Source organism: Elgaria multicarinata, chromosome 10 (assembly GCF_023053635.1).
Source record: "Elgaria multicarinata webbii isolate HBS135686 ecotype San Diego chromosome 10, rElgMul1.1.pri, whole genome shotgun sequence".
Taxonomy (NCBI): Eukaryota; Metazoa; Chordata; class Lepidosauria; order Squamata; family Anguidae; genus Elgaria; species Elgaria multicarinata.
The window spans coordinates 12379167-12395111 of record NC_086180.1 but is presented as its reverse complement, the minus strand read 5'-3'; the positions used below and the strand labels follow the sequence as shown (position 1 = coordinate 12395111).

At 39.0% G+C, this 15945-nt stretch overlaps 1 protein-coding gene across 1 annotated transcript in view; it reads left to right on the top strand.

Moving 5' to 3' along the window:
* MOB1B (MOB kinase activator 1B) overlaps positions 1–15945 on the top strand; it is a 58272-nt gene that overhangs the window by 13832 nt on the left and 28495 nt on the right. Inside the window, exon 2 of the mRNA XM_063135211.1 lies at positions 13911–14077. Coding sequence (XP_062991281.1) covers positions 13911–14077 — 167 coding nt within the window. The remainder of the gene's footprint in view (positions 1–13910; positions 14078–15945) is intronic.

Sequence of the window (15945 nt, the reverse complement as noted above, 5' to 3'; positions counted from 1 at the left end):
AGATTGCATGTGATTAAAATATGTAAATGGGTCATGTAATGGACCCCAGAATTGTTGTTTTAAATTGATGTTGCTGTTTTTATACTGTTGTTTTTATGTCTCTGATGGTTTTTAAATTTTGTATACTTTTAATGTTTACTGTTTTTAGCTTTTGTGAATCACCCAGAGAGCTTCGGCTGTGGGGCGGTATATAAAAGTAAATAAATAAATAAATAAATAATGTGCATGTGTGGGAGCCTCCATTCACATCAGAAGAGAGACCCAAAGGCATGTAGACCTGTCCCTCCAATAAAACAAGGAGGGAAGCTCCATCTATGTATCAGAGCTTCCTTGCTTACAACAAATTATTGGATTGTTGGCCTGGTTATATGTTCATGTGCAGCGTATAGCTGCTGTGAATATAGGGAAGCATGCAAGATGGAATTCATGTTGAGAGGATCAGTTTTTAGCTTGGGTTTGGAGGAATTCATTATTAGATTGTAAGCCTATGCGGCAGGGTCTTGCTATTTACTGTTTACTCTGTACAGCACCATGTACATTGATGGTGCTATATAAATAAATAAATAAATAATAATAATAATAATAATAATAATAATAATAATAGGAAGGATGTTGAAACTGTCTGGGGTTCAGGAAATGTGCAGGGTGGAAGACTGACTTGTGGGAGTGGAGATGGTCTGTTTCTGGGCTGAATTCAAAGTGCTCACTTTAACCTTTAAAGGTCTTGCGACCAGGATACTGAAAGTTGGGCCAGATATCCTATTCAGAGACTGTGCTCTGTGTGCTCCCACCAATTGATGTGACGTGATTGAGGATCTTCTCTGGCATGTTCTCCCCAGCCCTTCTTTAGAATAATTTTGATGCCAGATGAAGATTTTTACTCTCCCATGTCTTAAAAAATATATGTTATTTAGTATTCTGATCTGAACCACTGCTTAAGTGCTTTGTATTTCTGTTATCTGCTTGTATTCTTCTTTCTGCTGGAATTTTTTATGGTGCAAATTGGTACTTTATCATATTTTTAAAAATGTATTTTATTACTTTTTGTTGTGAGCTACCCAGAGAAAACAGTAATGTGTGTGTGTGAGGTGGGTGAGTATATATACTCAGTAAATAGGGGGATTTTAATAAAATGTATGGATGGTATAGAGAAAGTAAGTAGATGACTTTCCTCCCAAGAGATCATGTACCGTATTTCTTTGATTGTAAGACGCACACTAATTTCAGTACCACCAACAGAAAAAAACACCCTAAGACGCACCCGTGATTCTAAGACGCACCCCATTTTTAGAGATGTTTATATGGGGGGAAAAGTGCGCTTTAGAATTGAAGAAATAGGGTAATTAAATTAATTGGCTGTAGAGTCAAGGGAGTCAAAAGAAAGTACTTCCCACAATATATGCAAGTGGCCCTACAGTGGGACTGCCCTTGAGGACGACATGGAATCAACAGCTTCTGCAGAATGTGGCAGCTAGATTGCGGTTGTGAACAGTTTATAGGCCTCATATAACATTGGTTTTAAAGGAACTGCACTGGCTGTCAATACACTTCTGATACAAGTTCAAGGTGTTACTGATGATGTTTAAAGCCCTAAATGGCTTGGAGCCTTGATATTTGAGAGAGTACTTCTTCCTGTTTACATCTGCCCAAGTATTAAGATCAGCCAAGGGAGCTCTTCTCTGCATCCCACTGTTGGGAGCTGTACATATGGAGATGTAAAAGAGGGCATTCTTGGCTATGGCACCCTGATTTTGGAATGCCTTCTCACTGGAGTTCCAGCTGGCACTGACACTCACCACATTTCAGTGCCAAGTTAACATCTGGCTATTTACCCAAACTTTGGGGGGCTTATTGATTTGTTTGCTTGTGATATCAATGTTGTTTTCATACTGTTGATGATTATAATGAGTTGTAATTTTATGTTAAATTGATTTTATTATTATATCCCACCCTGAGATCTGTTGATATAGGGCAGGTTAGAAATGTAAATTAATATATACCAGCTTATGAAACTTACCATGAGATGTAGTGATAGTCCCTATCTTAGATGACTTTAAAAGGGTATTTAGACAAATTCATGGCAGACTGGTCTATACACTTGCTTGCTAAGATGGCTAAATGGAATCTCAATTTTTAGAGGCGTGTGTGTGTGTGTGTGTGTGTGTGTCCTGTAGGCTGGTTCGCAACTTGTGTTCCCAACTTATTTATTTATTTATTTATTTAATAGATTTTTATACTGCTGTCTGTATTTAAAAAATATCTCTATGCTGTTTACAAGAAATTAAATACATTAAAATACATCATGATAAGCGTTAAAACACAATTAAAATTCATTTATTAAAAACATTAATAAAACATTAAAACCTAGTTAAAACCACTAGAATACATAATAACAAGCTGACTAGGCAGCACGCTCAGTTAGGAAAGGCCTTGGTAAAGAAACAAGTCTTTAACTGGTTCCTAAAACATGTTTGTTTGTTTATTTAGTATATTTCTATTCCACCCAATTACTAATGTTCTCTGGGCACATTACAACCAGTATGCACATGTTATAGTTGGTGCCTCCCAGATACCATGGGGGAGATCATGCTATAAACTAAGTAACACCATGGAGAAGGCCTAGCAAGACCTCTTCTGATGATCTTAATGATCTCACAGATCTGTATTGTGGAAGGTGATCTGGCAGGTAACCTGGCCCTAACCTGTTCAGGGCTTTTATATGCCAACAGGAAGATTTTGTACTTGGCTCAGAAGTTAATAGTTGATAGTGCAGTTGCTTCAACACTGTTGTAATATGAACATGACCAGGTATTCCACTTAATAGAGCTTGTAGACCAAGCTAGCTCTTCCAGTTGAGTTTTTTAAAGTTCTGTTTTCTTATCTCACAGTTCATTTTCGATACAGATTGGCAGAATTTTTAATCCAAAATTGTAAGAATAGCTTTAAAAAAATGCACTACCAATTTAATATTTCATCTTACATTTCCTTCCTGTTATTTTTTAAAGGAGTTGGCCAGATGAGTTGAAATAATTTATAAAACAGGTTAAATGACATATTAAGGTGCTTCAGCTGACCAACTGAATAACAGGTATTTTGTTAAACAATATATTAGCACTGCAGTCCTATGCATGTTTACTCTTAAGTCCCATTGAGTTCACTAGGACTTACTTCTAGGTAAATTTGTGTAGGATTGCAGTCTTAATGAATGCTTTCAGTAATTACTGATTGCTTAGTTCACAGTAAATAAGAGTCTTCTACAGTTTATCTTGCCAACAAAACCTTTTTTGCTGTTGTGTGGGGGCGGGGGAAGGTTATACATTATTATAATGGTGTACTATATCTGATTTATCTTACGCTTTGGCTGGGCTTGGGTGAGGTTTAAATGTTCCCTATAAAAAGTTGTATTTTCCGGAGGCACTTTACTTAATAGCTCAGTCAGAATTATTAATACAAACCTGGTTCATTAACAAAGAAAGTTGACACAGAAGAGGGAGTAATATATATAAAAAATAGCCGTAGTATTTTTGCATTGTCGTAATTGATGTTTAGACTAATTCTAGGAAGTCTCCTCTGCTTGTTTTGTATCTGGAAACTGAATAGATTGGAACTGGAATACAGCAGTTACTAAATATATACACATACCTCAAGGGTTCTGATTATACTGTGCGCTGAAAAAAAATGTTCCGTCCTCAACCTTTTGTTTCGGGCATCCAGCCAAAAAGGGGAAGTATGGCTTTGAATGTGTGATTTTGGGAGGCACAGTGATGGAAGGTCGATGCATCTGCTATTATTGCCCATGAGGAAGTAGTGCCCGCTTTAACAGAAATCTTGGAAAGGTGCTGCATTTGTCGTAGTAACATCTCAGTGGGAATGAAACCAAATTGACATTTTCCTCTTAAATTTGAGGGCTGGCTTCTATTAAAAATGAAAAACATGGCCCAGCTCAAAGAAATCTTGATTTCTCTCTTACCTTTTTCAGGGGCATCTAAAAGCAAGAATCTAGAAGTGTATAGTCCACATGATTGGATAGATAAACCACATAAGACAATTACATTTTTAGGATTATGTAACATTTCCTTGAATGAAAATACCTAGAACAATGATATGAGAGGAACTCCGAACCAAAGTAAAGTGATCAGGTTGAATCAGTCCAAATCCAAATCAGATCTGGATTGTCTGAAGTGGTCCAAAGCGGGTTGGATTGATCCAAATCGCTTTGGAACGCTTCAGACGATTTTGAAGGCCAGACAGCGTGTCTGGGAAATGCAACAACGTTCTCCTGTAGTTATTAGGCTACAGTTTGTTTCCTTGCTTTGTTTACTGCTTGTTCTTTGGCTCTGTTGGTCTGCTATCTCTGTCCCTTCTCAATTACTATTCCTTCCCTTCCTGTTTTTTAACTTTTCACGTATATTCTCATAAAAACCAAGAAAACTACAAAAACACATTTTCTCTTCTCTTAGGCTTTAGATAGATAGTTAGTATTACACCACACACACACCAGGTTGTATGGGTAGTTTTTTTCTTTCTGAATCTGCTTTTCTTTTGGTTGTGTGTGTTCTGCAAGTGCAGGATACACATTATTGTGCTCAAGGAAACAGTGTGTGTCTTTTGGAGTTCAAAGCCCATCTCTACCATTTACTTAAATTCTTGGCCAAGGGTGTTTTGTGACTGGCCACACTCACCATGGTAGCAACCCACCCACCCCGGTCACCCATGACACACTCTCAAAATGTGTCTACCAACCCAAAAAGTTGAGGTGTGGGGGGGGGCTGATTTAACTTGTCTTGTAAATGCACTGCCATTTTTAAACTCTTGACAGTGATTTTAAGAATGTACAGCCAGGCAAAAGCCCTGAGATTTGTAGTGAGCAAAACCACAGTGTATTTTAGATAAAAACTCTGGCTTAGAATACAGCTGTCAGGAGGCATTTTTGTATGCCTATGATGAGGCATTAGTGTTGTGATCTACTTTGAAGGGCTGTTTGAAATGAAACAGATGGGGTACTAAAAACATGAATAGGAGAAAAACAGCTGTGTCTTTTTGAGTATTTATGTGACACTTCTTTTGGCAAATTTATTTTGAATCTTAAGACTTAGAGTAAAATATATTTAGCCAGATCCAAATTATAGACCGATTTTGATGGACTTGCTTACTTGGAGGCTGTAAAGACACATGTTTATAAGAAAATGTAGGCCTGTAGTTTCCAGAGAGAAGTGTCACTTGATGGCTAAAATATAGGGTTGTGACTGTGAAATGTGATTTTTCTCTTCTGGGCTTCATTTCTTTGACTTGCTCTATGTTGTTGGCAGGGTTGCTAACCTGGTTCCCTCCCTGGTTGGGGAGGATTCATAGGGAAGTGGTATAGTACATGTATAAGGTCTGAGGCTAAATCCCTGGCATTTACTGATAAAGGATCGGGTGTAGCAGGTGCTAGAAGTGACATCTGTTTGACTCTCCAGAGGGCTGCTTCCAGTTCAAGAAGATTAAGCAATGATCTCACTCCATATAAGCAGTTTTAGTTGTCATTTTAGAGGAAAGGAAACTGAACAACAGCACTCATAAAACTTAATAGTGTGGTCTGCAATATCTAAAAGCTATAAGCTGTTCCCCTATCCCTGCTGTGGACATTTCTGTTAAAAGGACATTTGCTCTTATTTGAGTAGGGAATGTTAGCTGGATTCTTCGTATGTCAAGAGAATTCCCCTTTCTTCTCCATCTCCTTAATGGGAAGGACCTATCTACAGGGGCACCTTCAGAATCTTAGAAAGAACAATTAATTGAAATTTAGGCACTAAGTTTTACATTTTTTTTGGCATTTCTAGCTGTGGTTTAAAACCATTTCAGCTTGAGTACAAATTGATGTGTTTTCCTTTGAGCTTGAATTCTTCCTCAAAATAGCAGGCAAACACTGGTTTAACAACTTGGATAGCCATGGCAAACAAGATTTTGGCTTTCTGTCAGTAGTTACTGATAGCTTTAATCTGTGCTACCTGTGATAGAATAATCATACTTGGGTTACAGGGCACTATACTTGTTCTATTCTAAAAAAAATCAGTGTTACTGATTGGGTAGAACATGTGACATCATGAAACCAGCTTCCCACATTCTCAGTAGGGCAGTCTTTCCTCTGTTTCCAAATGTATATTTAATTGATTAAATGTGTGTTCAGCACTTAAAAATAAAGGCATTCAATCCTACCAGCACAAGGCGGGGGTCAAGACAGAATTGGCATTTAAATGACTGACACCTGTCCTTTCTACTGTGAAGATGGGAAGAAACCATGCTCATACCATGGGGGGAAATGCACTGTGACTCTTGCTGTATGACATCTTTGTGAGTAAAAATATTGTTGTCCAGGCCAAGGGTGAGAAAGGACAGTAAGGCATTAAAGTCTGTGCTCTGTGATCATCTGTAAATAAGAAGATGTATTATAAAAAAATCAGAGCCTTGTCAGATGAATTTATTGCCAAAAGAAGAAAAACATCCTTTTCCGTTTTGGTTGAGACCTACAGAGTTCAAATTCAGAGCAATCTGCAGACAGATCAGAGATGAAGTATCCAGTCTCCACTAACACTGTTCTAAACATGTGGTTTTGTTGTGTGTGTGTGTATACATACACACACGGAGCACCATCCTCTGCAGATTTGGACATGCTTGTAGCTTCAGTGTGTGTAAGTCTGCATTGGTTTGGGCAACAGCCTCCTATTATCATTGGCTTGGGGGAAATAAAATGTATAAATAATGCAATCTGCCTTTGTGTCAGCACCTCAGACTATTCAGAGAGCTAATGTTTTAGCCTAAAGCTCAATGAAAATGTAGTCCATATGTCAAACTGGACTTAAACACACCTATATCTTGGAAACCTAATTAAGCAGGTATTTAGCAGGACTAAGGTTAGGGTGGGGTTACACAGAGCCTCAAAGGACATCAATCAGTGGACTTTAAAATATGTCAGGATAGGTGCTGTAGTGATTGTAGAATAGTCAGAAGACATTGATTTTTTAACAAAATTCAACCCTCAATCTGAGCAAGAATGCACCAAAATAGCATTTCAGAGTGCTGTAGGATTGCAGGTTTGAATGTTTGCCCACATTAACAATAAACAAACCTCTTTGCTTGTGGATAAGAGGGGGAGGTTTAGACCAGCATGCTCTAATGTGGGGAGTTTCATATGGGGGTGGGGGGCATTCCAAAATTTGATGATGAAATGGTCCAGCCCAGGAAAGCCTGCATGTTTGGATCAATTCTCAATCATCCCGGAATACAAACTATCCTGGAAAGAACCTCTTAGCTTGCAGAGTAGGGATGTCATTTTTACTAATTTCTCTCATTGTGCATGGAATCACAAATGTGTTGCTGTTTATGGTAATAGGTTTCTCTGTTACAAAATGTCTGATCAATTGGTAATTCAGACGTGAAAGGTTGTTTGTAACTCTTTGGGGTGCTGACACTTCATTGTACCTAACCGCTTGTACTTTCATTGTAGCTAATCTTCCTTTGGCAGATGGTAGCATTCAGCAACACTACAATTCAGTCTCTTTGGAATAGTAAGTTTGGATGAAAAGGATGTGCTTTCTTTCTTTTCGGTCTCCCAAGAGCTCCTGTAGTTCCTTTAGGCAGTTTCTAATACCCCACATACTATCTGCACTTTTTGATCTAGTAATCTAAAGCAGGAGAGGGAAGGAAGGAAATATGTCATTGTGGTTGCCTGTAACATACAAATTGTTTCATGTGCACACTCCTTTACAAACATATGATATGTATTATGTTAAGGCGTAGAAAGACATTCAGTGTTCCAGGAACTAGCCCTGTATTTATTTATTACATTTTATACCGCCCAATAGCCGAAGCTCTCTGGGAGGTTCACAAAAATTAAAATCATGAAGAGCATAAAAACAACCAACAATCTAAAAACACAAATACAAAATACAATATAAAAAGCACAACCAGGATAAAACCACACAGCAAAAATTGATATAGGCTAAAATATGGAATTAAAACAGCAAAGTTTAAAAGTTAAGTTAATAGGTGTTAGAATACTGAGAAAATAAAAAAATTCTTCAGCTGGCGACGGAAGGAATAGAGTGTAGGCCCCAGCCAAACCTCTCTGGGGAGCTCGTTCAACAGCCGGGGTGCCACAGCAGAGAAAGCCCTCCTCCTAGTAGCCACCTGCCTCACTTCATCAACCAATGTTTCAGAATCTAGGAGTTCACTCCCCCCCCTTTTTTTTTTTGCAAGCAGGCACCTGCAATTTTAGTTATGCTTAATCATAAACATACTGAGCACAAGGCTGCCTTGGGCCAAATATTTATTTCCATATCTCTTCCATCTCTTCCCAAGCTTCAAGAAAGAAGAAATAAAAGAAAGTATATTCATTTAGAGATGGGTGTAATTTAAATGGTATATACCGTATTTCTTCGATTGTAAAATGCCATCGATTGTAAGACACACACTAATTTCAGTACCACCAACAGAAAAAACACACCTAAGGCACACCCACGATTCTAAGACGCACCCCATTTTTAGAGATGTTTATATGGGGGAAAAAGTGTGTCTTAGAATTGAAGAAATAGGGTAATATACAATCATTTTAAAATAACCACTCTTGCTGAATTCTGGACACTAAAGGCCAGCTAAATGAGAAACTTGCAAGGCTTCCAGCAAGTATATAGGCCCAGTGCTCTAAAGAGAAGGACATTATTGAGGGGCAGTGATAAAATAGATCTCAGCAGGCCTTGCTATTCGGGCTTTGTTCAGGGATGGCAGTACAGATAAGAAGATACTATTGGCTAACTTAAAAGATCCTAATAGTGCTTAAAGAGAGAAGATTGTAGGGCCCTATAAGTAACGAATAATGGGAACGGCATCTTAGTTTCCTCAGGACACTTAAAGCACCTCCAGTTGAGTGTAACACGTTTTGCCTAGAAAAGGATTAGGTTACAGGAGCAAAGGTGTTTTGATATGGGTTTAGACCCTCAAGGGAAAGTAACTTGTGTAAAAGAGCAGTAAACTGAAATGGCATGCTGCCCATGTTAGAGCTATGCAAAATAGTGAAGGAGTTAACATAATTATGAATAAGAACATAAAGAGAGCCCTGCTGGATCAAACGGTCCATCTAGTCAAACCAAACAGCTGTCAACCAGAGACCCACAAGCAGGACATGGTGCAACAGCACCCTCCCACCCATAGCTCTCCCACCCAGCAACTGGTGTATGCAGGCTTACTGCCTCTGATTCTGGAGGCAGCACAACACCATCAGGACATCTATGTATGTCTTGTTAGTTATGTTCATTCCTCAGGACAAAAAACAACAATAAGTTATCCCTTAGAACAAGTGAGACAATACCCTTTTTGTATGGACCAGTTTAATGTTCAAATTTGAAGGACACAAACTTTTGAGTTGCACCAATCTCTTCATATATGTTTCTGTGCTGAGCATGTTGTGTTCAGCTCATTCCATGACTGTAGACTAAAATTCAGTCTTCTAGGATGGAGGTGGAGGAAAGATAATGTAGTATTTTAGTAGGTGAATGTGTTAAGCTGTAACATTTTAAAATAATGTTTTCCACTGTTTCTGGTAAGCTGTTAGTATTCCACTCCCAGTTACTGTGTTCTAGGATGATAGAGTACAATCATGTGTAATGTAAGAACATATAGAGTTCATGAATGTTCCTAATTTATACAGAAACTAAGAGGCAAAAAAGATAATTTTATGATGCTATGCCCCTCATCCCTTGCTGTTGATCAATTATATATTTTATGCCTTTATGTGAAGCACTGTGGAAGGATGGTAAATACAAATATTTACTTAAGGGTGTCATGCAAATTTATTAAATAAATGAAATAGTATGTTCTTTAGAGTTGTTTTGTAAATCTTAATATCTTTTAAAGGACCCTTTGAAGATAAGAGACATGCAGCCAGACTAATGATTTTAGAACGAGATAACCCATTCCTCAAGTGAATCAGTCATGACATGTTTGACTTGTTATTTTTTCTCTCTCTCTCCCAGACTGGATGGTGTTTGCTTAATAGTTTATGTTTGCTATACTAAGGGGATTAGTTGTATCAAATTCCACTGTTACACTGGCCTATTCTGAAATCCCATAAATGAATTCTTAAAGTTTGTGCCTCTATATTGGTAGGGACACAAACAAAAGATTACTTCCCACAGTAACTTGTATAACTTGCGCTTTGGTATCAGGGTTGCTCAGACTGATTATAAGTGAATGATGGAAAATCACCCCATTGAATCTTACTTAATCAGTGAATATACCTGACTCCTCGAAACAGGTGTCACTACCTTAGTCCTATTAAGTGATAGTTTTTTAGTAGACCAACATTTGCAAGTTTTTGAAATGCAGACACCTCTGTCAGGTAAAGAATAAAGATGCTATGCTATTTGTCACTTAAAGAGAATACTTGCGTATGTCATTCTGCTCTGAATTCTGCTGATACAACATAGCTCTCTATTGTGCCTGCTAAAGGTTTCTGTGTTAATTCAAGAAAAAGACAGGCTTTTCCTATTTTCCCCTCTCCCGTCTTCCAATATCAGAATCCACTTCTTCATATATTTATTAGGATATTTGTTTTTGGACATTTGTTAAAACATTATGGAGCAAAATTGCTCTTGTATGCCTCTCAATACCTTGCTGTTATGTTATTATACTGTGGTGAGCATTGTGAAATGCCTTGAATGTTGGCTATTTCTTGAGAATTTAAATATGTTCTCTGTCTTTGAAGAAATAGATCCAGGCTCAATGAGGAATAAGTTGGGACTTAGGTAACTTATTTATTTATTTATTTATTTATCATACTTATACCCCGCTCCTCAGCAAAAAAGGCTCTCGGAGCGGCTTACACTTAGCAAAAAAGACAGTCCCTGCCCTCAGGCTTACAATCTAACTTAAAGCAGAAGTGGGGTAAAGACAATCAGACAGTGGTCCATTGGTGGACCACTAGCCTGTTTCCAGTGGACTACATAGCACTTCTTGTTTCTGAGACTCTTAAAGAAGCCTGAACTGCGTAAACTATAGTTGGATCCAGCAAGACACCTTTTACATTTTTAAGTGTATAGAGTCAACGTCACTTCATTACGTCCTGCCTTTATTGTTGACAGACCCTGAGTGTGCACACCTGCTTTATAAATTTAACACATTGATGTACCATGAAGATTCTAGTCAACATAACACAGGCAGTGTAAAATTACTGTGTCCCTAGCTTAAGGACAAATATTCTATACCTTGTTCTCAAGGGACAAACATGCAAATGCATCCCTTGAAGCCTTGTGTGTGTGTTAATGAAAACCAGACTCAGAAGCTCAATTGTTCAAGTTGCTCTCTGTCCTGCCTCCCTTTCCAGATGTGTATTTTGAGGGTACCTTGTGGGGGAGAAGGCAACTGGGGAACAATTTTGAGTGGAAATTTATTTATTACATTTCTATATCGCCCATAGCCAAAGCGCTCTGGGTAGAAAAACAACTAATGTGGAAAGGAATAAATACCTGCTTCCCTCCTGTTACTCCTCCACTCATAATTGCAGTCTCCCAAGACTGCTGATCATTAAAAACAAGCACGCCCACCCTTGAATTCAAGGTATTATGTTAGCAAGTGAGACTCACAGAGGTGGTAGGATGCCCAGGATGCAGAATTTGAACCAATGTGGTAGGGCAGAAAGTTTTCCAAAACAAAACATTTTCTAGCAATTGATTTTTTTCCCTGGACAATTTCCATTTCATAAATTCATTAGTAAGCATGAATGGATGCCATTGCAAAGGCATTGTTAGGCACGTTTGGCAGTTTCAGTGTTGCAATTAAAGTTTTTCAAGTGTTTGTCCCTAGCGAGTATGTGAGAGGATACATGCATTTCATCGAGATACGTACATGTTTCAGTGTGAAATGGAACTCATAAGTAGGGACAGCAAAACTGAGAGTGCCCAATAACTGTAGTGGAAGAGAATTGAACGTTGTCAGCATATCACGCACAGTTCTTTTAAGTTGCTAAAATTAATTAGTGTAGCCCTGCCCAACCTGGTGTTCTCCAGATGTGTGGGAGTTCTGGTCCAACGTATCTGGACAGCACTAGGTTGGGAAAGCTGAATTACGGTGTCAACAGTTTTCAGTACCTTTGTTCCCCCCCACCTTAAATTTAAATGATGCAAGGAAATTACATGCTATTGTCTTTAAAAAAAATTAAGCATTCGAATAAACATGTCTACGCAATATAACATTTGAATCACATTAAGCGTGCATTAATTTTCCTGTTCAAATTCTTGTGGTGTATTCGAACAAAAGTTTACCATGGGGTACTTTTTAAAGCTTTGTTGTTTATTTTACTTGTATTTAATAAACGTGCTAAATTAGTTCATTCTCTACTGGTTTTCGAGAGCAAACTGAATATTTTCTGATGCAAATGACCCTATGCAAAATTGCCTAATTTCCAATTCATATTTTTTTAAAAAAAGAACACATCACTGGCAAGAAGTACAAAAATAATGAAAGACACCAAAATTAGCAATACAGTTCAGGTCATGTCTTCAAGCTAGTCTTTGAAACAAGGGGTATATATACACTTCTTGAAATTACGAGGCCAATTATTTATTACTTTTCTTGGGTATGCTGTGTTGTAGGGGAGTTCTCTCTTCCTCTCTTGTTTGTCCTCTTCCTCTCTGTCTGCATGCATTTCCCAATGTTTCTGTCCTAGAAGCATTATCCCTACTTATCCTGTGATTATGGCATAGCAGTCACAGCCTCTTGACACAATTCTGTGTAGCTGAGGGCTGTGTGTGAATGGCAGGGTTGATTGTATGGATCTTTTCACTTGATCAGCACCCTAGGTGGGATCACAACATCGAGAAATGGCTCCTTCACAGCATTGACTTTGTGTGAAGGAAGTGGGTATCATGTGCATTTCTGCTCGTTTCCCCACCCACTCCCCCATTGTTTAACGCAATAGCAAAAAAGATGATGGAAAATTTAAAATAGCACTATATTGGCTCAGTTTGGACAACATGTTAGTCAACGGTGGTTTTAGAACTCCACAGTGGAGTTGTTCACATGACCGTTGAGACACATGTTGTCTGGCGGGAAATCTCCATGCAACTGTTTTTTGTTTTTTTTGGAAAACACTCCATGCAGAATATCCACGCTGTGCAGAGGAGAGTTCCTGCACAACTGTTGTGTTGTGTGGTGGGTTCCGTGGAGTTCTTTCTTGTGTTGCGTTGACTTTTCCCACTGGGTACAGAGTTCCCTGGCAAAAGCGGCGAAAGGAGTGAGTGCCACTCTAGAAGAGCCACCAGGATTGTTTTTTTGCAGCAATGACTGCTAGGATACCATCGGGAGGATGGGGGTGGGGGGAGAGAGGGCAGAGGAACTGTCAATCACACATCACAGTGGATTTTATTCAACTCCATGGTAGCCCACAGTCACACAACGGTGGAGTTAGAACATGTTGTATGGGGAGTAACTCCTAAAAACTCAACCGTTGAGTGGAGTTTTCACACTGCATGTTGTTTGTCTGAACTGAGCCATTGTTTCATCTTAGATTCTAAACTGTCCTGTCAAGGCTAACTTTGGTGTGTGTGTGTGTGTGTGTAGTGGGTGGATAACTTTATCCTGAAGCTGATCCTTCCCACGCAAGTCTATCTAAGGGTGGAATTTAATAAGAAAGTACAGTCTGCCTCAAGGTATGCAACAGATTATTCAAGTAAAGATTATTTGAATCCTATTTTTCTCAGTTTCCCTCTTCTTCCCCAGCATAATTCCTGCTACTAGTTGATAATGGGGAAAAGACATTTTAACCCATAAGCCTGTGAAGTGAGATTGAGAAAGAGGAAACATGTTATAAAATGGTTTCTCCCCTCCTCCCCAGTGCGCAAGCTTTTCTGAAACAAAAATACGTTCTCCCTTTGCAGTGGTAGCCGTTCTTCTAAAACTTTTAAACCAAAGAAGAATATCCCCGAAGGCTCCCATCAATATGAGCTGCTGAAACATGCGGAGGCCACTCTTGGAAGTGGCAACTTGCGGATGGCTGTGATGCTGCCTGAGGGCGAAGATCTAAATGAATGGGTTGCAGTGAACAGTAAGTAACCTGAACCCTTTTTTTCTGTATGTCTTTGAGCACTGATATGGACTGAGCAAAGGATTGGGAGAAAGGGCTTTTTTTGTCTTTAGCAAATCTCTTTTATGTTGACATGTTCCCAAAGCATATTAACATAAAAGAGATTTGGCCTGCTCGAATGACTACAACTTGAATGAATAAAATTGTGTCGGGAGATAAATGTTACGGTTATTTTTAGGTAGTTGCAAGCATATCTCTAGAAGTGGCAAGAACTCGTAATTGCAGCTTAACTGTAGCCTATCTCTGGCATAACATAAGGACAGGTGGCAAACAAATCAAATCCAAGGTAAATATGCTGAAAATAGTGGATGTCTGAGATGTTAGATAAATAAGCGTGTTAATTATTGTTACAGGAGTCTACCAATATTGGTTAGGCTTCCTAAACAGCCATTATTTATGGTTGCCACCATCTCTTTTCCCTCCCCATAGCTCCCTTGCAGACTCAGAAAGCCTAGGAGAGAGGTATGGTCTTCTCTTATTTGGCTGAGTATGCAGAAGTTAAGAAAGAGCAGGATGCTTTTTCTGCTGCTTAGAAAAATCTCCTGTTTCTTACTTCCTACAAGGCGCAGCACAAATGATAGATCTCCTCTCCAAAGCTATGTGCTGCTGAATGTCCTGCTCACCAGAAGGCCAGGGGCACTCCTCTCTGGTGAGCTGGGAAGTAGGTTTGTGGATGTCTGACTACTGACGATAATGCAGTGGTTCTCAACCTTTTTTGCTCCATTCCCCCCTTTCACCATTGTTCAGAATATAATTCCCCCCTTCCCAAGATAGTCTAACTCAAAAGGTGCATTCCAAATAATATGCATATAATATTGATAGTCTTTTACTTTTTTCTATATTGGTCCCATTTAAAGGGGCAACGCAAAGCATGGCCCCTTTTACATTCTCAGCACCCATGCTTTGCGTTGCCCCTTTAAATGGGAAGCTTGAAACGTCTAGGATTGCGAGGGAGGGAGGGAAAAGAGAGCAAAGGCCTGGCGTTTGCAGACGACATGACACTTTTCTGGGACGTTTTTAATAACATGTGTAGGAAGACATAATCTACAGGACATCATACTTTGCTGAATAGTGGTCCCAATTCCCCCCCTGGAACCCTAAAATTCCCCCCTTGTTGAGAACCCATGTGATAATGTTTATACAGTACAAGTCTGCACAACTTGTGACCCACCAGTCCAAATAGAACTCCTAAGGGGCTTGCTAGACTTCCTGGGTTTCCTGCTTGCCTCGGACTGTCAAAAAAAAAAAGAAAGGAAGTGGGGGGTTGTCAAGGGCTTGGTAGGCTGCAATAGCTGGTGGTTTGTGTTCAGCTTGGTGGGTCAGAAATTCTGTAGGTCTGATATAGTACCAACTGTGGTCTGTCTATCTTCTGTGAACATAACGACTGAATTTGCAGTGCTGTTTATGAAATGGAGCAGCAAAAGTGTCTGAGGCTGAAAACTTGTTGCCATCTCTGGAGACTTTCCATAGCTGTTTCTCTACATTTCAGCTGTTCTTCTTGAGAGAAATGTCATTACTGTTTTTAGCAAACATTGAAAGCTGATAAGAGCCTAGTGGGTTGAACTCACTCAGATTCCAGCTACAGCTGTTTTGTTGAATAGACATGCCCTTCCCCAAATGAATTAAGATGTCAGTTAAAATAAGCAGTCTGTTGTTTTTGTGGGAAAATATTCTGTCAAGAAACTGGAAGGAAAGTTTGGAATAAAGACACCTAAAAATCTGTCTTGGAATAGCCTAATGGGTAAAACAACATTTCCAAACGTGCACCCTCCAGATGTGTTGTACTACAGATCCCATCAACCTCAGAAAGCATGGTCATAGGTCAGGGA